At 52.1% G+C, this 24,584-nt stretch overlaps 10 protein-coding genes and 1 non-coding gene across 11 annotated transcripts; 2 read left to right on the top strand and 9 right to left on the bottom strand.

Annotated features, from left to right (window-relative positions):
- Positions 1-72: 72 nt before the first annotated feature.
- Positions 73-1,619, bottom strand: VE01_04149 (uncharacterized protein). Its single transcript, XM_018273625.2, has 3 exons — positions 884-1,619; positions 483-830; positions 73-423 (listed from the first exon to the last, which is right to left on the bottom strand). Exons 1-3 carry the CDS (start codon positions 1,247-1,249, stop codon positions 250-252), a joined length of 888 nt encoding a protein of 295 aa, XP_018130522.1. The 5' UTR covers positions 1,250-1,619; the 3' UTR covers positions 73-249.
- VE01_04148 (uncharacterized protein) lies at positions 1,620-3,786 on the bottom strand. Its single transcript, XM_018273624.2, has 4 exons — positions 3,028-3,786; positions 2,610-2,960; positions 2,164-2,545; positions 1,620-2,098 (listed from the first exon to the last, which is right to left on the bottom strand). Exons 1-4 carry the CDS (start codon positions 3,438-3,440, stop codon positions 1,925-1,927), a joined length of 1,320 nt encoding a protein of 439 aa, XP_018130521.1. The 5' UTR covers positions 3,441-3,786; the 3' UTR covers positions 1,620-1,924.
- A 517-nt stretch (positions 3,787-4,303) lies between these two features.
- Positions 4,304-7,217, bottom strand: PTC2 (protein phosphatase 2C 3). The gene is made up of 7 exons (XM_059463593.1): positions 6,575-7,217; positions 6,021-6,336; positions 5,896-5,969; positions 5,762-5,846; positions 5,502-5,708; positions 5,187-5,447; positions 4,304-5,135 (listed from the first exon to the last, which is right to left on the bottom strand). The coding sequence occupies exons 1-7, from the start codon at positions 6,608-6,610 to the stop codon at positions 4,786-4,788; spliced, it is 1,329 nt and encodes a 442-aa protein (XP_059319714.1). The 5' UTR covers positions 6,611-7,217; the 3' UTR covers positions 4,304-4,785.
- A 1,191-nt stretch (positions 7,218-8,408) lies between these two features.
- VE01_04146 lies at positions 8,409-8,481 on the bottom strand (the record flags this gene model as incomplete). The annotated part of the gene is made up of 1 exon: positions 8,409-8,481. It is a non-coding gene; the product is annotated as a tRNA-Met (tRNA).
- A 557-nt stretch (positions 8,482-9,038) lies between these two features.
- VE01_04145 (uncharacterized protein) lies at positions 9,039-9,897 on the bottom strand (the record flags this gene model as incomplete). Its single annotated transcript, XM_018273622.2, has 2 exons — positions 9,581-9,897; positions 9,039-9,447 (listed from the first exon to the last, which is right to left on the bottom strand). The coding sequence occupies exons 1-2, from the start codon at positions 9,838-9,840 to the stop codon at positions 9,039-9,041; spliced, it is 669 nt and encodes a 222-aa protein (XP_018130515.1). The 5' UTR covers positions 9,841-9,897.
- A 158-nt stretch (positions 9,898-10,055) lies between these two features.
- VE01_04144 (uncharacterized protein) lies at positions 10,056-12,918 on the bottom strand. Its single transcript, XM_018273621.2, has 5 exons — positions 12,518-12,918; positions 12,074-12,426; positions 11,654-12,023; positions 11,294-11,602; positions 10,056-11,243 (listed from the first exon to the last, which is right to left on the bottom strand). The coding sequence occupies exons 1-5, from the start codon at positions 12,532-12,534 to the stop codon at positions 10,232-10,234; spliced, it is 2,061 nt and encodes a 686-aa protein (XP_018130514.2). The 5' UTR covers positions 12,535-12,918; the 3' UTR covers positions 10,056-10,231.
- A 1,563-nt stretch (positions 12,919-14,481) lies between these two features.
- On the top strand, positions 14,482-16,796 carry VE01_04143 (uncharacterized protein). The gene is made up of 2 exons (XM_018273620.2): positions 14,482-15,344; positions 15,396-16,796. The coding sequence occupies exons 1-2, from the start codon at positions 14,540-14,542 to the stop codon at positions 16,559-16,561; spliced, it is 1,971 nt and encodes a 656-aa protein (XP_018130520.1). The 5' UTR covers positions 14,482-14,539; the 3' UTR covers positions 16,562-16,796.
- MRPL24 (54S ribosomal protein L24 mitochondrial) lies at positions 16,644-17,518 on the bottom strand. The gene has a single exon (XM_018273619.2). It carries the CDS (start codon positions 17,420-17,422, stop codon positions 16,745-16,747), a length of 678 nt encoding a protein of 225 aa, XP_018130519.1. The 5' UTR covers positions 17,423-17,518; the 3' UTR covers positions 16,644-16,744.
- Positions 17,519-17,861: 343 nt separating this feature from the next.
- Positions 17,862-20,399, top strand: VE01_04141 (uncharacterized protein). The gene is made up of 3 exons (XM_018273618.2): positions 17,862-18,385; positions 18,436-19,100; positions 19,152-20,399. The coding sequence occupies exons 1-3, from the start codon at positions 17,939-17,941 to the stop codon at positions 20,203-20,205; spliced, it is 2,166 nt and encodes a 721-aa protein (XP_018130518.1). The 5' UTR covers positions 17,862-17,938; the 3' UTR covers positions 20,206-20,399.
- Positions 20,400-20,757: 358 nt separating this feature from the next.
- VE01_04140 (uncharacterized protein) lies at positions 20,758-21,794 on the bottom strand. Its single transcript, XM_059463592.1, has 3 exons — positions 21,650-21,794; positions 21,406-21,592; positions 20,758-21,322 (listed from the first exon to the last, which is right to left on the bottom strand). Exons 1-3 carry the CDS (start codon positions 21,690-21,692, stop codon positions 20,872-20,874), a joined length of 681 nt encoding a protein of 226 aa, XP_059319715.1. The 5' UTR covers positions 21,693-21,794; the 3' UTR covers positions 20,758-20,871.
- A 119-nt stretch (positions 21,795-21,913) lies between these two features.
- On the bottom strand, positions 21,914-24,438 carry MPP10 (U3 snoRNP protein). Its single transcript, XM_018273616.2, has one exon. The coding sequence runs from the start codon at positions 24,332-24,334 to the stop codon at positions 22,079-22,081; it is 2,256 nt and encodes a 751-aa protein (XP_018130437.1). The 5' UTR covers positions 24,335-24,438; the 3' UTR covers positions 21,914-22,078.
- Positions 24,439-24,584: the final 146 nt, after the last annotated feature.

Here is a 24,584-nt window from a genome sequence, read left to right as displayed (position 1 = left end):
CATCGGGTCTCTAGCTATGAAGGCCAATAAAGACCATTGGGCGCATTTTAAGCAAATGATGCGATATAGCACTGGTGGCAATGCATTTCAACTTTAGTTGGAGTAGACATGAAATGCAGTACTGTGATTGATATGTACAGAAATCAAGGGGAAGCTCCAATCCATAGTATTCATCCCCTGAGGCCCAATCCTATATATTGACTCCTGGCCCCAGAACCACAAGAATCCTTTAGCCCTCCATGATGACATTTAAGCGTACTTGCTGACCATCTTCAAAATAGCCTCCTCTGTCTCCTTGGGACTCGTAGCATTAAGATAATGTCCCGCACCCTCAACAATCGTCAGCGTCGCCTCCGGCGACGACGTAAAGAGCTTAATCTGCTCCTCCGGAATAGTCTTGCTAAACACCGGATCCTCAGGTCCCTATCCCCATATCAGCACATCGCCTCCCACCCATCTCAACCCAGCAAGAAAATACTCACATGCAACCAGTACACAGGGCACTTCACATCCCTCAACCTCAACAACAACCCATCCCTCTCTAGAAGACAAATCACCGCCATCCTCAACCTCTTCCTCCCCTCCTCCCCACTATACACCTCCCTCACCGTCTCATCCCAGAACGCCAGCGTCTCCGCGCTGACGGTCCCGGAAAAGCCGAGGCTGCCTACCATACCGCACCAGACGGCGTCGACTACGAAGTCGGGGTTGGGGACGGACCACTTCAGGTAGAAGGGGAGGAGGTTGGTCTTAGGGTCCCAGCAACCCTTCTCGCGCGAGGATGCGGATTCGTAGTCCATGGATGTTCCGAGGGGGAGGAGACCGAGGATCTTGGTGGTAGTTAGTACACTCTTGCTCTTAGAATACCGCAGGGAAGACATACCTTCTCAGGCGCCAACAACGCCATCCTAACAACCATCCACCCCCCCTGACTAGTCCCCAGCGCAAAAGCCTTCTCCACCCCCAACGCCTCCATAGCCTGCAACGCCATAGTCGCCGTGTCCCAATACGTGAAGTGCTCTGTGGCTGAGGTAGTAGCGCCGTGGCCTAGCGGCTCAATGGCGAGGAGGTTCACGGCATCGGTGAGGGACTTGCTGTTGAATTGCTCGTTGTAGAGGGAGGAGGTCGTGCACATGGAGTTGATTAGGACGACGGTGGGTTTTGTGGCGTCGACGCTGTTGTTGGAGAGGCGGTAACCTACGTCGATGCCGCCGAGGTGGGGGACTTTGATGGTGGTTTTTGCGGACATGGTGGGTGGTTATGGTTTAAAATATGAGATAATGAGGTTTACTTGGTAATGTTTGCAGAGCTACTCTGATGATAGAGGTTGGAGTTAGGATAAGAGGGCGCTTCTCGTATCTTTGAAACCTTTATAAGGAGGGGTAAATGATGCTATTGCCCCACTTACCCACAGCCGCCTCCGCACAGGTGCGGGGAGTGCTCAACACGGGAAATGGATCTCTGAAAACTTTCTGCTTGAGGATGAAGATGATCGCTTTACAGGCCTCGAGTCTTTAGCACTTGCATCTCTAGACCAAGCGTGGGGAAGACAGCCGGCCAAAGACATCATAGAGGAGCCCAGAGACAGCCAAGAAATTTGATAAAACATCGTGAAGCCTCGGCCCCTTCAGAATCAGCATTGCTCGCCCACCACTTTTCTACAATACAAGCCATATATATCCGATCCAGCCATTTTATAATATTTTTATCTACCGCTCTCCCTGCTTTCCCATTGCGCCAAGAAAAAAACCCACGAGAAATAAAATAATAACTTGGTTTGAACACACAGCTACGCGGCAGCTGATTCGAAGAGAACAACATTTCCCAGACACACACGGTCGCTTGCCACGAGCAAAACCTTTCTATCTACTACCCACCCCACTCGATCCAGCAGCGTAAAAGCCTATTAAGGATCTGGAACTATTCATGCTTGTGCAGTCTCCTCATCACGGCTTGTGCTCGCGGTCGTGTCCGCCTTTCCCGTGCGGCCCCTCGTAGGCGACTTCTCATCGTTGGGGGATTTCTCATCACTGTCATCGGCATCGCTATCATCGCTTCCCTGGCGACTGTTCCTGTTCGACGAGCGGCTGCGTGTCATCTACTCCCATTAGCCCTTATCCATGATTCCTCGACCCATAAACCCAAGAGGGAGAGAACACATACCCACGACCTCACCCCCCCAATAAGTCCCAAACTATACCCCGTCGCAAAATCCCCTCCATTCCCATTTCCCCACCCCCCCGGCAACTCCAACCTCTCCCTAAGATGTCCCAACGCCCTCGGACTCCCCACCGCACCCCCCTCCGCCCCCCCGCTCAGCCCCCGCATCGGACTAGCAGGCCGACTAGGCTGCCAGAAGCGCTGTAGCTCCTTCCCCAGCTCCTGGCCCGTCGAGGTCCAGTTATTGCGGATGGAGTCGCGGATCTCGCCCACGTGGCGCTTGAGGTCCAGCTCGTTCTTCTTGAGCCATGAGACGTTGAGTTCCTGGCGCGAGGTGCCGCGCTTGAATTGGCGCGCGATGTATTTCTCGTAGTCGCGGACGACCCTGGGAAGGGGGGGTTAGTTATGAGCGGGGTGTGTGGGGGGAAATTGGGGGGGGGGTTGCTTACTTCGTGATAATCCCAGTGGTGCTAACGCCCTCCGTGCGCTGGGTGACGAGGAACTTGCCCGCCTCCTTGATCGGCTTGTAGATATCATCGCCCTCGTCCGCTCCATATGGCAGGTCATCGTGCGCGACATAGTCGATCTGGTGCTCCTCCAAGAACGCCGGTGTGACAATCCACGGGCAATTATCAATCACCTCATCCACCCACTTACAGTGACGCACCGTCTCCGCGCGTTCCTGTCCAGACAACACAGTCAAGCCCTTACGCTTGTGCGTCTCCTTATCCCCCGTCACCCCAACAATCAGGTATACCTCCGGGAAAGCCTTCTTCGCCTGTTCGAGCTGGCGCATATGTCTATTATCCCCAGTCAGCACACACACCTCAACCCCACCATCACGAAGAAAGAAGCCACCAAACTCACCCCAGATGAAAAAGATCAAACACCCCATCAGCATAAACCCTCACCGCCCTCCCCTCAGGCGGCGCATTCGTCTTATACCCCACCGGATCCGTCAACCTCCCCACCGGCGGCGCCGCCATCGCATCCCCTCCCAGCCCAACACTACTGCTGCTCTCCTCATCCTCCTCCTCGTCTGCACTACCCACCGACCTCTCCGTCGCCAATCCGGACCGCTGACGCTTCCGCTGGGTCTCGATCGCGAGTCCTCCCGGCCCGCCTTTCTTGTGATGCTGGTTCAGTGGCGGCGCGGTGGTTTCTTCGCCCGAGGCGTCGCGAGAGGAGGGTTGAAGGGTGATGGGCGCGTCGCGCTTGCGTTTTCCGGCTGGGGCGGCGGCGGCGGGGGGGGCGGAGTTGAGGGATGATGCGGAGGACATTTTGTGTGTGTGGTGGTTGGGTGGAAGTTAGGGGACGCGAAGAGTTTTGGCCCGGTGTTGAATGGGATTGTAGAGATAGTAGCTTCGTAGAATTCAATTGCGAAGGCTGGTGTGTTGAGCCTACAACTTCCTTGATTGAGCTCCCAGTAGACCTCCTTTTATTTTCGGGTAGGTGGACAAGCTCGCCGTTGTCGCAGATCCTTATTAGTATCGCGCAGAAGATCAATCGGAACGCTCAAGAACAAATCCACTCTCTATAAAACGCGATCAGGTCGAGATAATTAAAGTAGCGTCTGACGAATTGGGAAAATGGAGGAGAGAGTTGTCGACAGACGGAGCTATGTCATTCCTAGCTGACCGACCACGGTGGTCTCCCGACCGCTTAAATATATTTCGCTTGTTTCGCGTTCCCTGGCCAAGTTTCGTGCCCCGGACCCCCACTCCACCTTTCGCAAGCAAGCGCGAGCTCGTCATTTCAATGCAAGCTAGAGGACCTGGGACGACAGACACCAGCCACAACGGACGGGTGAAAGACCGCCACAGCGCGAAGTGTGGAAGTTGGTTTGCTGGGGTTTGCTTTTTTGGATAATATCATAATTTCCTTTTTCCTCATTTCATTTATAATTGTGACGCGGTACAGTTCTTTATGTTTTCGTATACGGATGGTTTTCACTGGATTACTTACTGAGCACACTGGGATGGCGAATTACCTTGTACCACCAACCCAGACGCCTGGGATACTTCAACAGTTTCACCTCTCAAGGCATTAAACCACACCAGACATCAAATCAACCCCCCCTCAATCAATCACTCTTCAGAAAATACAAAAAATGCTTTCGAAAACTAGAGTCTTAAGTCTATACCACCCCCCTCCCTAGACGGACAGCAGCATGTATGCGCAATCGAACAGGACCCCATCGGACAACAAGAACGCGCTGGTATGATTCGCACCCGAGACAAAAAGGAAACTCCGCACTGGGGAGACAGACAAGCAAGAAATAAAAAAGTGTTTTCAGCTCGTCAGCTCGTCAGTGCCCTCCGTAGATGTGCCTGCCGCAGCAGTAGCAGCAGCCACAGAACGCTCGCTGCATCATCTCATCATCGTCTGCCCAAAATGGCCTTGGTGGCCGCCCCGTCCCCCCTCTCCACATCCTCTCCCCTCCCCAGCCAAGCCAGCCCTATCCCTCCCGCGCCCTCCCTCCCGGGATAGATCGCCCCAGCTCCAGCTCCACCACAGCAGCACAGCAATGCACGATTACGCCCACTACACCTGCACTCCTCCTTCCACCTCCCTGCCGCGCGCGCACGAGGGCCAAATATATGGCAGATTAATCTATTCCCCCGATTACTCGCTCTTCGCCTCTCCCTTGACCACATTCTGTATCTTCTCCTTCACGTCGACGATCGGCCTCGTAATCTTGTCCGGGATCGCGGCGCTCGTCGGCAGCGGCACGTGGTCGTGCTCCTCGCCCTTGACGGGCTGTGCCTGGCTCGCGAGGTCCTCCTCCTCCTCCTCGTTGTCGATCATCTCCGCGTCCTCGGGGCCCGTGAGGATCTCGGTCCCGTCGCCGAGGAGGATGATGCGCCCCTTCTTACCGCCAGCGACGACGTTTCTCGACCGCTGGTCCATGTCCATGTCGTACCCGCTGTCGCTGTCGTCGAAGTTGTGGTGAACGCCGGGGCCGCGGAACTCAGCTGTCCACGCATTAGTGAAGAATAACTCCGGGAATAATGAACCGTCCTGACCATATTCAACAGGGGCGCATGGGCCTTCCCCGTTGGCAACTCGCTGTGCGATCTTCTCGTACCACTCCTCCTTGGTCTGCCCGTTGAGGATACCAACGACTGCCATGGTCATGTTGTCACAACCAACGCCGCCGGTCTCCGAGTTGGAGGCCAGGCAGTTGTCCATCATGTTCTCACAGATCTTCTCGAGGTCCTGCTTGGCGGCAATTCCACGCCTCACAAACTCGACAACAGCCTGCGAAGACTGGCAATCCCAGATACCTTTTCAGTGTTAGCAGAATCCAGAATCCACGTCTCATGTGCCTCCAATCTCACCATCACAGGCAACAACCACAAACTCATCGTCCTCGGAGATGTCATGGATCGTTACGTCGGGGTATGCGGTGACAATCTGTTGCTCGGGCGCCAGTTGATGTGACTTCTTGAACTCAAAGTCACCAAGAGCACGAGAGAGCGCCAGGTTGCCGTTGACTCTTCCGAAATCAACAAAGCCACCAGCGGCCGTGATACGGGCCTTCTCGCCTGTTATATCGCATTAGATTGGGTCTCTTTCATGAGTTCCGCAGTATATATACCTTCGTTTTGCGGCTTGTGGTCAAAGGAGAGCGGCTTTGCGCGTCCCTTTACTCCCAGCACGGTTCTTGAGTCTCCAGCGTTACCCTGTCTCAATTAGCACGTACAATGGCACGAGATACGCTCCACAACTTACCACGTAGATCTTCTTTCCCGAGATGATTGCGACCGTAGCCGTGCAACCAGAGACCTCATCCTCGTATTGTGGATCTAGAACGTCAGCAAAGATGAATGACGTCTACAGCGCGCAGCAAAGCTAACCATTCAGAATCGCACGGTCCGTCGCCAAAAACCCATCCTTCAGCGCCTGCTCGATATCGCCTCTCTTGAACGCCTCCTGCTTCGCGATGATCTGATGCACATTGTCACCTGCGAACAAGGCCACCTTTGCTCCGCCGTGTCCGTCGTATACTCCGAAGAACGAGAGCCGTTCATCTGCGGGCGCGTCTTGCCTGGGCTTGTCGGACTGGGACTGTAGATCAAGAATCGTGGCATGCGCATCTTCCATGCTGATACGCCATCCTTGCATACATGAGATTCCGTATATCAGTCGCTCATCACCGCCGCTGGACGAGTGCTGTGAGAAAGGGAAGAGTCAGCACAAACATCCGTTGGTAAACCCGCACGTCTCTCTGCATTCCCAAACAACCACAAACCCAGCCTCGACACGCGGAAATAGTATATCCCCATCCACTGCAATGATATACACCGTATTTCGTCACGAAAGGCCATTGTTGTCGCCAACCCGAAAAGTTCGACACGTCCACCCACACCACACAGCCCCCAAATAACAGGCAGAAAGAAACACCACACACCTTTTCAACAACCGGCTCTGAGAGAGTCTGGCCCATGGCGAACTGATATTCTGAGCACTTTGCAACACCACTGATATTCAGACAGGCAAGCGCGTAGTCGTAGTGGTTGAGAGAAGGGTTGGTGAGAAAATTATCGCAATGTGTCTATTGGAGGTGCGGGGTCGGCGGTGGGCGAGGTGGGAGGGTCGATAGGGTTGGATGGTGGGCTAGAAGTCAATATTCATGAGGATTTCACGAAAGTGTCGAGATGTGGTTGAGGGTTTTAACAAATAAATATGAATTTGCACAGGCACGCGAGTTTGAAAGTGAGGAATTTCGTGAATGCGGGAAGAGGAGGGGGTGGTGGTGGTGGAAGGGGGGGAACGAGGTTAGGTCAGGTTGTTGGTAGTTAAGGTGGATGTGTGGTGGTGGGTGGTTGATTGATGGGGGGATGACGATTGAGGGTGGTGGGCAAGGCTAATTTGGCAGTGGGCAATTGTGGGTGTTAAGTACCTTATAGTAGTGAATTGGGTGGTAGGGTACTTTTGGAGGTATTTGGTAAAGGGTGGTAAAGGCTGGTAAAGGCTGTAAAAGGCTGGTAAAAGCGGTGGTAGTGGGTAGAATACTCTAGAGCGGGTGTGGGGAGTTCGGCTTGATGGCCCTGGTCCTCTTTGTGAGCTGTGTACAGGATTGAGGGGGGCTTAGAGGGCTTAGAGGGTTTAGAAGGCTCAAAGGGCTTAGAAGGATGGAGCAAAGAGGAGCAAGTAGGAGCTGGAGTGGGATATTAAAGTGGGATTTAGGACATTTAGGACCAGGCAGAGAATTCTGGACTCACAAAGGACTGGATACTGGAGTAAAGTTAGTACTAAGATGGTATATTTGTGCATGGAGTACGTACTGTTTTTGTGTAAAAAAACGGATTTGGTGGGGATGGATGGATGCGCGGGCACGTCCGGCTTTTTCACTGTGGGTGGTTTCTTATCGATAACGGTCTGGAGCCGAGTATTATATGTCTTCATGTGAGGTAAAAAACGGCGACAACAGGAAAATAGAGAGAAGAGAGAGGTATGAGTGAGGAAATTGTTATTATATGGTGAAGTAACAGGCACCATACTAGATGAAGTGAGTGAAGGCATAGACTCTATTTACTAGCCACATTACGCCATACCATGACTCGGTCGCCAAAGTAGCTGTCAATACGCCGCTACCCGAACCCCCTCCCTCCCCTCACCACATACCACCACCACCACTACCACTACCACCGTACTCCCCACACTCAACCTCACCCTCCCTCCAGAAAAAAACGCCCCTTCCTCCACTCCATGCAAGCCACGGCATCCACCGCCTCATACAACATACCCCTTCTTCCCCCATATTCCGGGGCAATCTTCCTCCCACTGTCCAAGGCATCGCTTACCGTATATATGTATATGATGCGGCTATCCATCGGCTCATGCAAGGCTGAGGTTGACAAAACAGCCGCACCAGGCCAGGCAGCAGATGTGTGTGGCTGGCTGTGATAATCCCGCAGACTTTGAAAGGGGTTTTTTAGAATATCCCTCATCCCTCACTCTGCATGCCTCACTCGGTTCTGGCTACCCTACTGCTACTGCGCCATATAAAACACATATGGCGTAAACCAGGCTCCCCAGATCACCCACCTTCATCTTCCATATAAAAATCCCATCGCTAGCCCTAAGCGAGCATCATCACCACCCAAAAAAAACCACCCTCAGCCTTCCCCCTCAGCCTCGCACTTTTACCCCTCGGCAAACCCACCCCTCCAAAAAATACAGTACTGCCGAAATAAAAATAAAAAATAAAAACAAAAAGACAAAAAAAACCACAAAAGAATTAGCAATTGCATGTTTCGATCATGCGACCTCCGGGTTATGAGCCCGGCGCGCTTCCGCTGCGCCAAATTGCTTTGATTTGATGGGAGGAGACTGCTTGTGTGGGTTCTTGTAGTCGATGGGTCGGGTTGTGGAGGTGATATATGACTCATTACCTGGGTGGGTTGGGCTGTGAGAGATGTGGGAGTAGGGGGTCCACCTTGCATATACATATGATATGCATAACGCGGGGTGGAGTTGTACGAGACGAGATGGGAGGGTGTGGTATACAGGTGTCTTTGGGATTTAAGTGTTCGTTCTTTTTAATCCTATTTTGTGGGATAAGGCATGGTAGTTTAACTTCTCAAGAGTACCTGAACAGCTCTAAGTTAGGAGGTTTGCATTATATCTGCATATGCCTCAGTAATCATAGTTACTACTAATAATGATAGCTTTCACAACCCAGCTGTGGCCCTGCCGCTTCTCCCAAGTCTCGCAACTCAAAACGAGTACTGTAACTTCTGTCCAGAGTTACCTTGAATCATACCAACGACCAATTCGATTCCCATCCTATCCCCTTTTCATCCCATGGCATCTTCAGTTATAACCCTCCTCCCCAAACCCTATCTCATCACCCCTCCTTCCCCTCCCCCTCACCCCCCCAACCGACTCCCCATCCCCAACGCCCCCACCCCCTTAACCTTATGATCCCTCGGATTCGCCGCAGCCTCATAAAGCACCCCCTCCGGCGCCCCCCCCAACCTCATCCACTCCCCCCTAAACCCCACATAACCCACCCTACTAACCTCCTCGTCCCCCTCCCCAAAACTATCCTCAAAAAACAGCGTCAAGCTCTGCACTTTACCGAATAAGGCGCGCTTGATGGGGATATCTTGGATCTCGGAGGTTTGGGAGAGGTGCAGGGTTTGCGTGGGGGGGAGTTGGGTGGCGAGGTCGAAGTCGATGTCGGTGCGGTTTATGAAGAGTTTGAGTGTGCGGGGGGCGGAAGGGGAGAGAGAGGTGCGGATTAGTATCGAGTGAAGCTTGATTTGGCCCGTAAACCTGCCACGCGGTTCAGTCAGATCAGCTCCTGCTAAATTCCACCACCAGTAACAGCCGCGCCCACCCAAGAACTGTTCGGGGGGGGGTTTGTGGAGGGGCCGCCGGGGTGTCTGGCGAGGGGAGGACGACTCACGGAATATGCATCAAAAGCTGCTCATCAGCATCACTCCCCACCTCCGGCACATCCTCCAACCGCTCCGCCCACGTCTTCTTCACCACCGCCGCCCCAGACCCAGCAACAGCCTCATTCAGCGTCGTGATGGCGTCGAAGTCGATGTGTTGGTATAGCGAGTGCTGGATCGCGGGGGTGATGTCGTCGCTGTGGTCGTGGGCGCCGTCGTCGCCGTGGGAGTGGCCGTGGCCATCGTGTTCATCATGGCAGTGATGGGACATTGTGGGGGTTTGTATAGATGGCAGATTTATGGGGAGATCTTGTGGTGGAACTGTCTGTATGGCTGTATGTTGATGGCAAGGTGGGGGTTGGGTGGCGAGGCTGTGATGGGTGTCAGCCTTGTGGATGTCAACGCGACGAGGCTGTGATAACTTATAAGCCGCTGCCAGGAACCAGGAACAAGCAATGTGAGAACCGCAGATTAAGAGATGAAATTCCTCGCATGCATTTGATAACTAATAGGTATTCTATGTACAGAGTAAACGAACTCGCCCCTTATATATAATAACCACCCCGCTTAATCCGCCCGACTTTGTTTATTTTCGCTATTCGCTCTCACAATCAAAAGCAACCCCCAGACTCGCGCATCCATCTCCGCCTCATGATTTCCGCTCACTTCCAGCTACTAGCAACAGTAGCCGTCGTATCACACGTAGCTGGCACCGTATACTGGCGATTAGGATCCGACTCCCACGTCACCGCACCATTCGACGCAACGTTGATGAACTTGTACTGGAACGTCGTTCCAGATGGCAAGTTAAGCGCGATGCTCCAGAGGTGGTTGCTGCTCGTATATCCACTGGCAGACAGGGCGATAGCGTTAGCGGTGTTCCAGCTGCCGAGTTGCGAGATGGATCCGACGATCTTGACGGTCTGGCCGACGACGGTGGTTACCACTTCGTTGAATGTGACCGCGACCGTGGCAGGAACCACGCATGAAGTAGAAGTAGAAGCCGGCGCGGATGTAGTTCCCGTAGCCGTTCCTGTGGCCGTGGAGGTTGGCACGGCTGTCCCAGGAGTCTGGTTAGCGGGGAATGAGACCGAGGCCTTGGAGTAAGACCCGGTGTATGCGGAGTTTCCACAGGTGCCAGAGGGAACCGTGTTGCCGTTGATCGAGCCCCAGGAGGCAGGGACGATACCAGCGCGGCGGTCGCTTGCGCTCAGGAATGCAGCATATGACCATGTAAGGTCGGCGGCGGAGAGGGGCGATCCGCTCGAGCGGTCATATTGCTCGGCGAGGGCTCCGCTTGAAGGTGTGTATGCCTGTGCCTTGGTCATGTAACCATCGGCGTAGGTCTTTACGGCTGCGACGATTGCGGTGTATTGGGTGCTGCCCTTCTGATATGTTCCGGTTGCTGCCGAGGAATAAAGGTCCTTGAAGAAGGCCAAAGACACGTCAGTGATGGCGATAGCTCCGACGGCGTTCCATTGGTAGAGAGCGTCGTAAAGCTGCTCTGCGGCGGCGAAGGTGGCCAGGTACCAAGGGTTTCCATTGTAGTAAGTATCCTCCGAGTAGCGGCCAACTGAAACTGCAGCTCCTTGGGCGATTCCAGAGTTGATGGAGTATACGGATCTGAACGAGTCGGTGACGGCCTTGTGGTTTGCAAGAGCACGGTCAGAACATCTAGAAAACGTTAGCGACAGCTTTGTACTCTTCAGATCTTCAAAACGTACGGCTGGAACGTGGCAGCATCACAACCACCTGCGGGGTCGAAGCTGTGGATTGAGGTCAGGATGGAGTTAGCATCCTTTCCAGTGCGCCCGTTGTTGACATTGATGTTAGAAATAATGTAGTTGCCGTTGGAAGTCCAGTAATATTGCTGGTAGCAAAGGATCTGTGGTGCAACAGTGGCGCAGTTGTTGCAGGTCTTGCCGATTCTAGCTGCGAATGCAATACCCTCTACAAGAGCACGGTGCTGGGAGGCTGTGGTGAAGAAGGAGTTTCCATTCACCTCTTCCCACAAGTCAAATCCACCCTGGTTCCTATGGATGATTAGCATAGAACAAGGCTTTGATGATGGAAGTCACCCTTACCAGTATTGGACAACATAGGCAAGGTCGTTGACAAGGACTGGCCAGATTGAAGACACTGCAGTAGCAGAATAACCATTGTCGACCAGCCAGTTTCCATAGCCGATCAGAACCTCAGCTCTAAGGGCTGGGCCATCGCGTTGCGGACGGCCCCAGGCTCCTGTAAAGGCAGTGAGATCAACATTGAACTTTGGCTCTCCAAGCCCAGCCCCGGTATCGAGCGAGCCCGACGGGTTCGTGACACCCTGGAGATTGGCCTGGGAGATAATATAATTCTGAATCTTAGTCTGCAGGCTTGCATCGTATGAATTCCCGAGCCTATCCACGAGGTATTTGAAGACAAGAGCTGAATCCCGTGACCAGGTATACCAATCTAGATTTCGTTAGAGAGGTTCATCAGGGAGGTGGTTTGGAAATAGTCACAATCTGGCGAGCTTTTGCTCGGGGAAGCAACGACTGCTCCGGACGCAGCACCCGAAGCGGCGCATCCGTCTGCACCGATATTACAGAGCAGTCTCGTCAAGGAATAAGGGCTTTGAGTCGTGATCCAGGAATTGAGATCACGCTTCTCGATATGGGCACGGCTAGTGCCAGGTAATGCGAGTGCATTCTGGAAGGCCAGAAGGCTCACCAAGAGGGCAGGGCCAAGTCCAAACATGATGAACTTGATGGTGAAGGGATTATGGAAGAAGCGAAGTGGGATCGGCGATGAAGAGGGAGCTGAATGAAGAGCGCCCTCATGAGACTTATATAGAGGATTTGAGTCTTGGACCCGTCTATTCAGAGACAAATGTCAGTGGGGTCAAGACGGGCCGACAGTGAAGCCTGCGAAGGCATCTTAATGAGCCTATATCGTATCTATCGTACCTGGAGAGAGGCGCCATCTTCTCGGCGAACAACTAAAAGCGGAAATGATGCGGCGATAGTGGGCTCTGTCCTCCTGGATGGGCAAGCTAAGAGGAACAACTAAAAGCGGAAATGATGCGGCGATAGTGGGCTCTGTCCTCCTGGATGGGCAAGCTAAGAGGTGGGCTTCGGTGGCAGTTTGTGGCGTCGAGTGCGACTTCGTGTCGGCACCTGAGCCAAAATGTCTCACTTACCGCCAATATCCCATTTCCTCACTTACATCATGGAGCACATGTCTGTTTGTCTGATGTGATTCGCGAAGATAAAATGAGGAAGCTACGACCTGTACAAGTCATCCGTTAATTCACGGCAATACAGTCACTTTCAATCGGGGTTGTTTCAGTGCATCCATCACCGTTGACTTTGGCAGCTTACAACTGTCTCGTGAACGGAACATCTCGTGAGCCCAACGCACTGTAAAAGCAAGGACCCGCCGTGCATATGCGCCGATGCGGGGTCCCCATATTGATTATTTCCACGTGCGCGGGGAAAAGCTTACTGAAAAAAGCATCCATGCAACTCGTGAACAGGACGAGACGGCCCTTTTCCTAGGGCTTTTCCAGCACCACCAATCCGATTTCTCGGTGCCTGCCGTTACGTGCCGATCGTGGAGTCTCTGCACTCTAATATATAGTGCGCGCGGCTACTCTTGCCATTGAAGACATGCCCCTCACTTGTTTATTCGTTTATGCGGCCGACACTCGGCAGCTACGGATGCGCGTACAGGTATTATCACGTCTATTCAAGGAACTTTGCAGATTTCCCCATGGATCAGCCGCTCGCCGAGGAAACGCCGCTAAATAGCCTTCTTCATCACACTGCCACGCGTAGTCTTAGCCGATTAAAGAAGCCGATCATACAGGATAATGGTGTAAATGGGGTGTCTCGATGGGCATACGACGTGATTCTTAGCCAAGCCGCAGGATCAATAAGCCCTACAGGGGGGTTTAAAGGCGTCCACGGCACGCCTCCGGCGGTCAATAGTTGCCGTCCGATGATTATTACTAGTGGCTATATATGAAAAAAACGAGTTTGGCATGCTGCTTCTCGCATGTGGGATATGCACTACAATGTTGCTTTTTTCAGGAACGGCCCGATGTAGTGATTTTGTGGTCTTGTAGGCCATATTATCCACTGTCGAAGGCGCCATATTGGCCAGAGGGGCATCAAAAGAGCCTCGGAAGTGGCTGGTGAGACGGGATATGAATCCAATTTATCCAGCCCTTTCACAGAGTAATTCGGCCCTATTGGCAGTTCGAATTGTGCCTGAGAGTTGGTAAGAAAGTGAGGAATAAGCCACAGCGCGCTTTTGAAGCTATCGTCGGTTTCGATATATCGCTCAGCAAGTGGGATATGTGAATAAAATAATCACTCTTCCAAACCGCACAGGGTGTCTATGGCTCACGGTGCCGACATCCGTCTTCACTCTGCATCTCTGTCTTCATCGAATCGATCATCTGCTGAACTGCCCCTTAAAGGGCTTCTTCGCAAAAGAACAGGCAGCCCGAAGACGGTGCATGTAGCATATCCCAATCTCACAACGGAATGACCACAGGAAAAAGTAAGTAGAATATGAGGCCCTGAATATCTCATCATCAAAATCCAGATTGTATCACCAGTCTAAGCTTTGGAAGTACCAGTATAGAGATCTGTTGATGGGAAATTGGCATTTTGACCTCAGCAAGCCTGTATAGGCGGCCAAACTAATTCAATAATCAACTTCACTTCATAGATCCAGGCAGCCAAATAAAACAATCACTGGCTTCAAATCTGGAATATAATGTGAAGAAGATGAAGGCGCGTGGAAAAGTGAATAGTTGTAGACGCTAAACTGGCTTAGCTTAGTAAGCTAGCGCATGCGCCCGTCATGCCAAGATACTGAAATTGGTAGCCTCAGCCTCATGTCGCCTCGTTGCCTCCATCACAACGGACTGGATTTGAACCAACACAACGATTCAAAAGTCCACCTACTCACAACTCAATATGGCGAGCGCAATATCTATCGAAGAAACGAATCGACTTCGTATATCACTGGGACTGGCGCCTTTGCCAGTACCAGGAGTCGGGCCCGTTTTCAAAGACGCCACCAAATCCTCTCCGGACGACGAAGAAGTGGCGAGCACTCTTGAGTCGCGACAAGCAGAAAGCTACGCGAATTACCAGAAGCTTCAAGATGCCGAAGAAGCCAGGCGCAAGCGGGATGCGAAAGCAGAGGCCATCAAGAAGGCTCGCGATGCTGCGAGACGATTCGCCAAACTCGAAGGCAAGGGCCTCGGGGAGGCCGACGAGGGCGACCAGGATGCTAAGAGCTGGCTCATCAAACAAAAGAAGCGCCAACGCGAGATTGAGAAGGCTCGAAAACTCGAAAAGGAACGAATAGAGGCTGAGAAGGAAGCGGAATATACGGAAAAGGATCTCGCGGGAGTCAAGGTTGGCCATGAGCTGGGCACATTCCAGGAAGGAGAGGACCACGTCCTTACCCTGAAGGACACAACTATTGACGAGAATGAAGAGGAAGGAGATGAGCTGGAGAACACAGATCTGAGAGAGCGGGAAAAGCTCAAGGATTTGTTGGAATTGAAGAAGAAGAAGCCGGTTTACAACCCCAACGATATCGATGACTCGGAGGATAGGACCATTTTATCGCATTATGATGTTGAGATTGAGGGCAAAAAATCCAGCAGGTTCACTCTGGATGGGCAGGGAAGCACAAAAGAGCAACTGGAAGCGATCAAAAGTGGCGCAACACTGGGAATGAAACCAAAGGCTATCAGCCTTGATTTTTTGAGTAAGTCTTTGTACGGCTATTGGGAACGATTCAGTGCTAATTTTTTTCAAGAGGACGAGCCATCTTCTGATTATATAGATGCTGCAGATATCAAGATCCGCAAGCCAAAGAAGAAGAAGGCCAAGTCTACAAGGCAGAGGGCCGTCGATGAAGACGACATTGTCCCACCAGTGGATGAAGTACTAGCGGATAGCAACGATATGGAAATTGACTCGGGAGCCCGGATTATAAAGAAGCGAACATACGAAGACGTCTCATTCGTTGATGACGACGACCTACAAGCATCACTTGCGGCACAACGGCGGAATGCGCTCAAGAAAAGGAAGCGAGTCAGGCCCGAGGATATCGCAAAGCAACTTCGTGCGGAAGCTGCTACCCCTGACACTACTGAAGAAGAAGAGTCGACGGGGCTTGTGATAGATGAGACCTCGGAATTTGTAGCCAATCTTCAGAAGCCAGAGGCACCGGAAGTTAAGAGGCCGCGCGTTGCACCGAAACACACAGATATCGCTACAACGATGGGCGCAGAGTCAGACGAAGATGGAGATGTCAATATGGAGCAGCAATCATATGCTAATATTGAAGATCACGAGGATTTGCAGGAGCGCCTCAAGCGCGAGGAGGAGAATATTTCCAGTATGGGAATGGATGACGAGGCCACCCTTGATAAGGGCCTAGGTTCGACACTGAAGCTCCTCAAGGATAGAGGTATTCTCAAGACCTCGGAATCTGGTGATCGCAATGCCATCTTCAGAGAGAAGCAACTTTTCCTCGCCGAGAAGCAGCGGAGGGAAGCTGCCGCCGAACTCAAGGCACGCCAGCAACGTGAGAGGGATCGTGCCACTGGGCGCCTCGACCGAATGTCCGCACGAGAGAAGGAGGACTACGCACGCCAGCAGAACACCTACCGTGATCAGCAGGAGTCGAGGCAACTTGCGGAACATTTCAATAAGGAATATAGGCCGAATGTGGAGCTTAAATATACTGATGAGTTCGGGCGAAATATGAACCAGAAAGAAGCCTTCAAGCACCTTAGTCATCAGTTCCATGGCAAGGGAAGCGGCAAACAGAAGACAGAGAAGTTGTTGAAGAAGATTGAGGACGAGAAGAGGAGAGAGGCACAGAGTTTACTGGACTCCAGCCAGCTGACGGGCATGAGCGGCGCCGTTGGCCAACAGTTGAAAAAGCAGAGACAGGCTGGTGTCAGACTTGCTTGAGCCTTGTACGATGGATGATGAATCTATATAAAGGTGCAAGCCCCAAATAATATCATGGAATTCATTGCTGACAAAATCATGACCGCATTTATGATATATACGCATTTTCGATATGGGTGAAGGTAACATGTTGTTTTACATTGATCGTACAAAGCCAAACCGGCTCATGATTCTAATATCCCTCTATACCGTAACCTTTCCCGGCTTTCCCTCCTCGGCCATAAACTGTACATCCTTAACTTCAGGCTCGTCCTCGCCAATATCAATCTCCACATCCTTAGCTAGCGCATCGTCGTACTTCTGTATCTCCTCTGCAACCTGTTCTTGCGTGACTGGCAGCCCATCCTCTCCAATAAGCACCTCCTCCTTCGGCGGCAGGCCCAGCGCCTCTCGCTCGGCTCTAAACCTCTCCTTAACAGACTCGGACTGCATAACTCTCCACCTCAACTTCCATCCCCCCATTCCGAGCTCCTTGATCCTCCCTGCCTTGTCGCCCAACAGGTACTCATCAAGTCCACCACACTTATCAACCGTCCTCAGCACCCTAGCTGTGACTCTCAACCTCAAGAACTTCCCGAGGGCCACACTCCACAGGCGCTTCTGGTGCACGTTCGGTCGCCAGTAGCGGCGGGTCTTGATCTCGTTCCTCTCAGACACCATGTTTCCGAAGCGAATCTTCTGCATGCCGTACAGGCCAAAGTTGGACTGCTTATACCATCTCGAGGCTCCGTAGGGGTATGGCGGGATGGCGCTGTGTTCGAAAGCCAGGCGCTTCTCTGTCGACTTGGCGAGGGTTTGTGGGGTGGTGGAGAAGCAGCGCGTGAAATAGAGAATCGGTTGGGAGGGGAGCCTGGGCGGCATGGCTGTAGTGGCTCTGCGGCGTCGCGCTCTGTCTGGGAAGAGGTTGGCGGTCGAATTGGGAGTTGCTGCTGCCGTTCTTGGAGGTCACCCCGTTGATGGACTCGCGAACATTTCTCTGGGATGCGGAATTATGATGAGCCGAGCTCCGAGGAAATACGTATGCACGTGACTTTGATGGTGCTGTCACACATCCCTGGTTCAGACATATTTCGGGATCTTGAACTTATAATCATTAAAAAGGTCGTTTAATGTATTATAGGTGGTGTTAAATTTCATATTGTTTCTCATGTCATGTTCTCTCTGTTCTATCTGATATGGTCAAAATTTGACGGGATTTTTGAGAACTCCACAAAACCGGGCTAATTCGGCCGAATCACGGCGGACAAGCTGACATATCACAATGATGATGACAATTCAAGACAACCAGGCGCATGCTGCACAGAATTAAAGATATGAGCCTGTCAGTGTTTACAAATTTCTCTGTATAAGGCTGAAGGAAATCTCGCCTGTGTCACGATGTCGCCGTCGCACATATCCAACGATGGCAATGACGAGCACCGTGACAAGAGAGTTCGAAGAGTAAGAAAAGGGACGCGAAGTTGCTGGGAGTGCAAGCGTAGGAAAATCAGGTGCATATTTGGCGACGATAGTGAGCCCACATGCAAAGGATGTCTAGACAGAGGCACATCATGCGTTTCTCAAGAGTTCCTCGATGATGCTGAGCGCTCAAGTTCAAATAATACTGGACTTGGCCACCGGCTTGGCAGGGTCGAAGAGCTGTTGGAGAAGCTGATAACAAAGGTCTCGCCGAGCATCGATAGATCTACTCCTGCTGAAGAAGCGGCGGACAATCTAGAAGCCTCCGCATCATGCATTGGTATCGATGTGATTGTGCCGACTGACGAGGGCGGCCATACCGAGTATGGAAACGCCCCGATTATGTCTCTCTTCGACAATAGTGTTGTAAGTTCCAGATTTGTCTGTCTCCTTATAATAGAAATTAACGGTAATAGTTGAGCCGGCCTCCTGTTCCACAGCATGTGCGGCAAATGCCTACCCCGGGCTCCACAACCAGCTGCTCATCGATGGATACGTGTAACAAGATAGACACCGTTCGTCGTACCTTGTACCGCCTTCTTCCCTCTCAGGCAGATTGTGATCTCCTGACAAGCCGTGCCAACGAGTGGTGGTATCTGAATAAGTATTTATCACAACTTACCATTCAAACCGGGGACAGGCCCTACGGAATCCCTACCGTTGGGGTGGAGGAAGTCCGGGCATGGCACCCAGCAGCTATAGCAAGGCACCTGCTTGCACTCTGCCTCTGTGTCCAGCAATCATCAGAAGGGTCTAAATTGAAAGCCCTGGAAATGCCGACGCCTTCTGCATGGATGGAGAAGTGCCTGACAATCATCACGAATATCGTGACCTCTGACGACGAACTTGTTGGAAATGTGGAAGGTCTCGAGTGTCTCATCTTGCTTGGAGGCTTCCAGATCAATGTGGGAAATCTACGGAGGGCATGGCTCAGCTTTCGTCGGGCATTGAATATCGCACAGCTAATGGGCCTCCACCGGTCCCCAGCCAAAAACAAGCGTGATAGCACAATGCCTTTATCTCCAGAAGATATCCACCGCAGCTACATTTATTATCACCTTTTGAAAGGCGACGTTTATTTGTAAGTGGTATATATGCTGTCATTTCCTCGCGGCCTCTAACTCTATGCCAGAACCTTGCTCCTCGGCCTACCACCAGCCGTTGCCAAAGACCCCTACGCAGGGCAACCAGAGGGTGCATATGATTCCTTGAGCAAGGAAGAATTGTACATTAAGGAACTCAGCACCATTGCCCTCCGTGTCATCGAACGCAATTCCTCCGGTGAATCCAACGCCTACGCCGAGACGCAGCAGATTGACGAAGCACTCGAAACCTTGAAGCAGACCATGCTTCCATGTTGGTGGCACGTGCCAACAACTCAAGAGTACATGAAGAAAATGAACTCTAACGGTGTAACGAAGGAGATGGACCGCCTACTCGGCCAGCTATGGCACTATCAGATTGAGACCCTCGTGCATTTACCATTCATGCTTCGCTCAGCCACCGACAGACGCTACGACTACTCCAAGATCTGTTGCCTTAACGCCTGTCGGGAATTAATACAGCGATGGCTGTTACTGCGGAAGTGTGAGGATCAGCCGTTCATATGCCACATCGTTGACTTCCAAGCCTTCATGTCCGCCATCATCATCCTCCTCGGGCTCATGGGAACACCAAGCCAGGGCATCCTTGACCCGACCCAGCGTGACCAAGACCGCGGCATGGTAGACGACCTCATCAAATCCCTCGAGAACACGGCCTTTGCATGCAGCTTCGCCCTCGGCAAGCAGTGCGCAGATGTCCTCAAAACCCTCATCTCGACGGACCTAAACGGGCTAACAGGCAACCTACGCCTCAAGATTCCCTACTTTGGCGTCCTCACGCTCGTATCGGGAGCACAGGCTGCGAACGTCGAGAAGCAGTCGCCAATCACGCCGGCCTCGTTATCTAAGGAGTCTAACGAGCCGACGCCACGACCTCCGGCCTGGCTTGGTATGCCAGGCATGGGGGAGAATATGGTGCCGGCACCTGTGCTATCATTTGCGAGCACGCAGTTTCCGGGGATGGATGAGACAGGTATTGATGGGGGGTTGTCAGAGTGGCAGTTTAGGGACTCAGATATTAGGGTGTTTGATAGCCTCGCTAACACGGATGTCGAGGGTAATTGGGGGTTTGGGGCCGTGTAGAATAGGGGCTGGGCCTCCACGATATAAATTGGAAGGAGGATTACTGTGGCGTCTGAGGCGTACTGGCTGGCACTGGCAACAGGGGCTGCACTTTGAGATTCTAAAACATAGAATAATTGTTAGATCTCCCAACTCCATACTTGTATTTAATAGTAATCAAGATACTCTTGACTGCTCTTGGGTCCTAATATCAGGCTTAAATGTGCTAGTAACTGACTTACAATTAGTGTCATATCAGTAGCTGTCCCTCTGTTCCATACTAATAAACACTGGGACTAACAATTTATCATTTAGGCACTAACATTCGTATGATATATAATAGTAGTCCATACCTAGTAAACGACGCACAGGCACTATGCAGGCTACAAGAAGCATCAGTGTCTAGCATTCGTGCTGTATATGATAGAGACCTATATCTAATAAACGGTATATAGAGCTTATTCTAGCCACGGCTGGCATCAGTATCTAGCGTTCGTCCTGTATATAATAGCAATCAATATCTAGTGTGCATTGCACATTACCACGATATCAAGCACAAAGCACCAACCAATTGCTTCAAGTTTTTAATATTTCATTCTGAAACTAACGCCGTGAGGTACTATATACAGTATGCACCCGTTTTTACAAACGAAACTTCCCGTCCAGGGCCACAGATAACATTTCCATCTACTTCCTGTACCACATCCTCGTAATGCGCGTGTGCCTCATCTTCTTCTGGAGCTGGAACACGCCGTACATCAAAGCCTCCGAGGTGGGCGGGCATCCCGGAACGTAAATATCAACAGGAACGATGCGGTCGCACCCTCTCGTCACACTGTAGCTGTAGTGGTAGTATCCACCGCCGTTGGCACAGCTTCCCATGGAGATGACCCATCTCGGCTCGGGCATCTGATCGTAGACTTGTCTCAAGGCGGGGGCCATCTTGTTTGTCAAGGTTCCGGCAACAATCATGACATCGGATTGACGCGGCGAAGCACGGAAAATGATACCGAGGCGATCCTGATCGTATCGTGGGGTTGAGAGATGCATCATTTCGACGGCGCAGCAGGCGAGTCCGAAGGTCATGGGCCATAAGGAGGATTGGCGGGCCCAGTTAGCAACTTGATCGAGAGTCGTTCTAAGATGAGGGGTTAGCTGGAAGCTCGCAATGCACACACAAGTGTGCCATGGCATATAGGTATCGGGGAATTGAGCACGTACAATGCGTATTGCATAGCACCCTTCTTCGGCTCTTGGCTGGGCAACAGCACCTCCCGCTTCGGCTTGCCGGTCACGCCCAGGGGAAAGCCCGACGCATTTTGTGAGGCGAGCGCACTCGCAGTCTTCGATGCTGAGGACGAGATCGCGGCAATTGACCTGTATGGGACAATGGCGGATGTGGGTTTGGCTACACCGGAGAAGTTAGGATTTGTGGCGACGCGGGATGTGGTGCAGGCAAGCTTACCACGGAGGGCCAATGCGGCAGCAGGCCGTGCGGACGACAGCATCTTGTCTGTGCCTCTATTGTATATTGGCAGAGGAAAGGGAATCGAGGGACCGCACGGGATGGAAAGCGAGGGGCGTTTAGGGTCGACGTCGCGAACTGGAGGCTCTGAAGATTCAATGATGCTCGGTCGTAAGAACGCTAAAATGTGTGGACCAATGAGCGTCGCTTAATTGCAATCGCTCCCGAGATTGTCCCTTTCCGAGAAAGCTCACCAAAACTGGCCTCACCAACTTACAATAAATACAGATATCTATGCTTTATACAGAAAATCGCATTGTATATATAGTTGTTAAATGTCTTCCTTATAAGAACACATTATTCATCTATAAAACACCTATCCTAACGCTTGAAACTCCAGAAATGCCTTAACCACACACTGTTACCCCTCTACAACTTGAAGCCACCAGCACCATTTGTGATCTGTGCGGCCTTGATCTTATTCCCCTCAACATCCTTGATGTCACCTCTCCTGCCAATGACCTTTACTCCGGCCTTCTTAAGCTCTTCAACTGTCTCCCTCTTCGCCTTCGCCTTCTTGCCCTCAGGTCTCGCGTTCTGAACCTCACCACCTCTCTTCTTGATCCTCTCCTTCTCGCGTCTACGCCTCCTGAGTTTCTCTTCCCTCGTCATCTCCTGCCTGGCAATAGGAGCACCGCTCTTCGGCACAATTTCTCCCTTGTCCACCGAATTCTTATCCTTGCCAGCCTTGTAGATCTCCTGAGGTGCCAGCATGCTGTCAGCTCCAGTAATACCGCTTGCCATCGTAGGCTGTGCGTCCTCCATGTTAACGGTCGCCACATCAGCGACGACAGTCAAGCTTGGTGCAGGAGGCTTGGGCTTGTAGTGCCAGCTGCTGAGCGCATCTAATTTGCCACAGACGTCCTTCCAGAGACCCTCAATCTCGAGATGTTGCTTCTTCAGCTTGTCATCGGCCTTGCTCATATATGTGTCAGGGTTGTTGTTCTTGACGTGCTCCTCTTCGTACATCTCGGCAAGACTTTGCTGGGCTTTGGTGTCCTCGAGCTCGAAAGCGCCACGGCGAGCATTGTCAGGAACCGAGTCGGAGTCTGGACGACGGCGGATGACCTCGTCAAACTCTTGAGCGATGATACGGCGCTTGATAAGTTCCTCGATGCTTTCGCTGACTTCTGCGGTGATAACTGGCACTGGCTTGCCGGTTCGCTCAAAGTCTAGATCCTGTTCCAGAAGGGAGTTCTGGGGGCGGTCGGCAGCTCTTGCTTCACCCGACAAAGTCCACTCTCGCTTCTGCACGGATGCCGCTTCGAGGCGACGGATCTCTTCGGCGAGCTTTGCTTGACGGCGCTCATGGGCAGACCTTCTCGATTTAGGGTCGGCAGCGTCAACATCCGAAAGATCATCCTCGGAACGATCTTCTTCTTCATCGTCGAAAAGGTCACGGCGAACATCAGCCATCGCCCGCTCAACATCCTGCTCGTCATCTGCTGGGAGTGCTTTTGCCTTCTTCTCTTGTCTTGCGAGATATGAAGCTTGCTTTTCGGCCTTGGTAACTTTGCGTGCTGGAGGCTGGAAGAAATCCTTGTACAGAATGTCGTTGGTGTTATCTCCTGGGGCATCGATGACATCCTCCATATCCTCGTCTTCTTCGTCATCGCTCTCACCTTCGGGGGCGTTCAGGTCCATGTTGCCAAAGGTTGGCCCATCCTCGTCCTCTTTCTCATCTTCGTCCTCGCTTTCATCATCCGCTGCACCCGACTTCTTGCTTTTCGTGCCCGCTGCGGCCACTGCAGTCATTGGGTCGGCATCCCAGTCGATTTCTTCTTCGTCACTAGCCTCTCCGGTGTATGGATCCGCAGCAGTATCTTGCAATTCCAGGAACTCGGTTTGTTTGTTGAACTGGTCGATCGAGAAAAAGCCGTCGTTCAGTCCGTGAGGGTCTTCGACAAATTCTTCCTCTTCTCCATCATCCTCTGCATCTTCGTCGTCTTCATCCTCGAGGTCGTCCTCACCGTCCATCATAGCCGCCATATCGTCTTCGTCTTCATCGTCGTCAACGCCCTCCTCCATGACATCCATCTCCTCCTCTTGGTCTTCGTCGCCCTCTGCACTATCACCCTCGCTTCCAATCTCAAGTCCGTCTTCGCCGAACTCCATCCCGTCCAGCTCACTATCACCTTCGCCTTCTTCACCATCTTCACTCTCACTTTCATCACCCTCACTAGGCGCCAACTCATCCAAGTCCCTCTCGACATCTCCCCTCAATGCGTCAATAACTCTCCTCGCTTGCTCCCAAACCTGCTCTACAGCAAAGCCTTGCGTATGCACCTTCCTAATCTTCAGCAGCTCCCCGCCATCTGCAGCCTCGCCCCTCTTCCTCTTCCGATCCTTCCTCTCCTCCTCCACCCTCTTGTTCTGCTCATCATACAGCTGCGCCGCAAATCCATCCAAAGTCGACTTCGCCAAATCCAAAGCCCCCTCGCAGATTTCCTTCTCGGGCGCTATGAACTTATACCGATTCTCCGGCTGCAGCGCCTGCAGAAGAGATTTCGCGTACGCGGAATACGACGATTGGGGGGTGCCCAATTTCTGGTTCGTAGGTTCGGCAGTCATCGTGTGTGATGTCGAAGTCATGGACGAGGACGTGCTGCCGGAGACCTGTGCCATGGTCTCTTACAGTGCTGTTGCGACAGGAAATGGAAGATTTTGGATTTATTTGCAGGGACCAATTGAAAGGTATTTTCGGGCGGCCGCTAAGTTGATAAGCTGCTTATCGCCCCAGTCCACCTAAAATTTCCTATGCGGTCACGTGCTTGGCCCGAATATTGTGCCTGTTTGGATGGCAACCAATTGAATCTTAGTCAAGTGGTGATTTGATCTATATATAATATATAATTATATGACGGGTGAGGAGGAC

The sequence above is a fragment of the Pseudogymnoascus verrucosus genome (assembly GCF_001662655.1).
Source record: "Pseudogymnoascus verrucosus strain UAMH 10579 unplaced genomic scaffold scaffold_21, whole genome shotgun sequence".
Taxonomy (NCBI): domain Eukaryota; kingdom Fungi; phylum Ascomycota; class Leotiomycetes; order Thelebolales; family Thelebolaceae; genus Pseudogymnoascus; species Pseudogymnoascus verrucosus.
The sequence above is the reverse complement of the archived record's forward strand: the minus strand, read 5'-3'. Positions and strand labels throughout refer to the sequence as shown.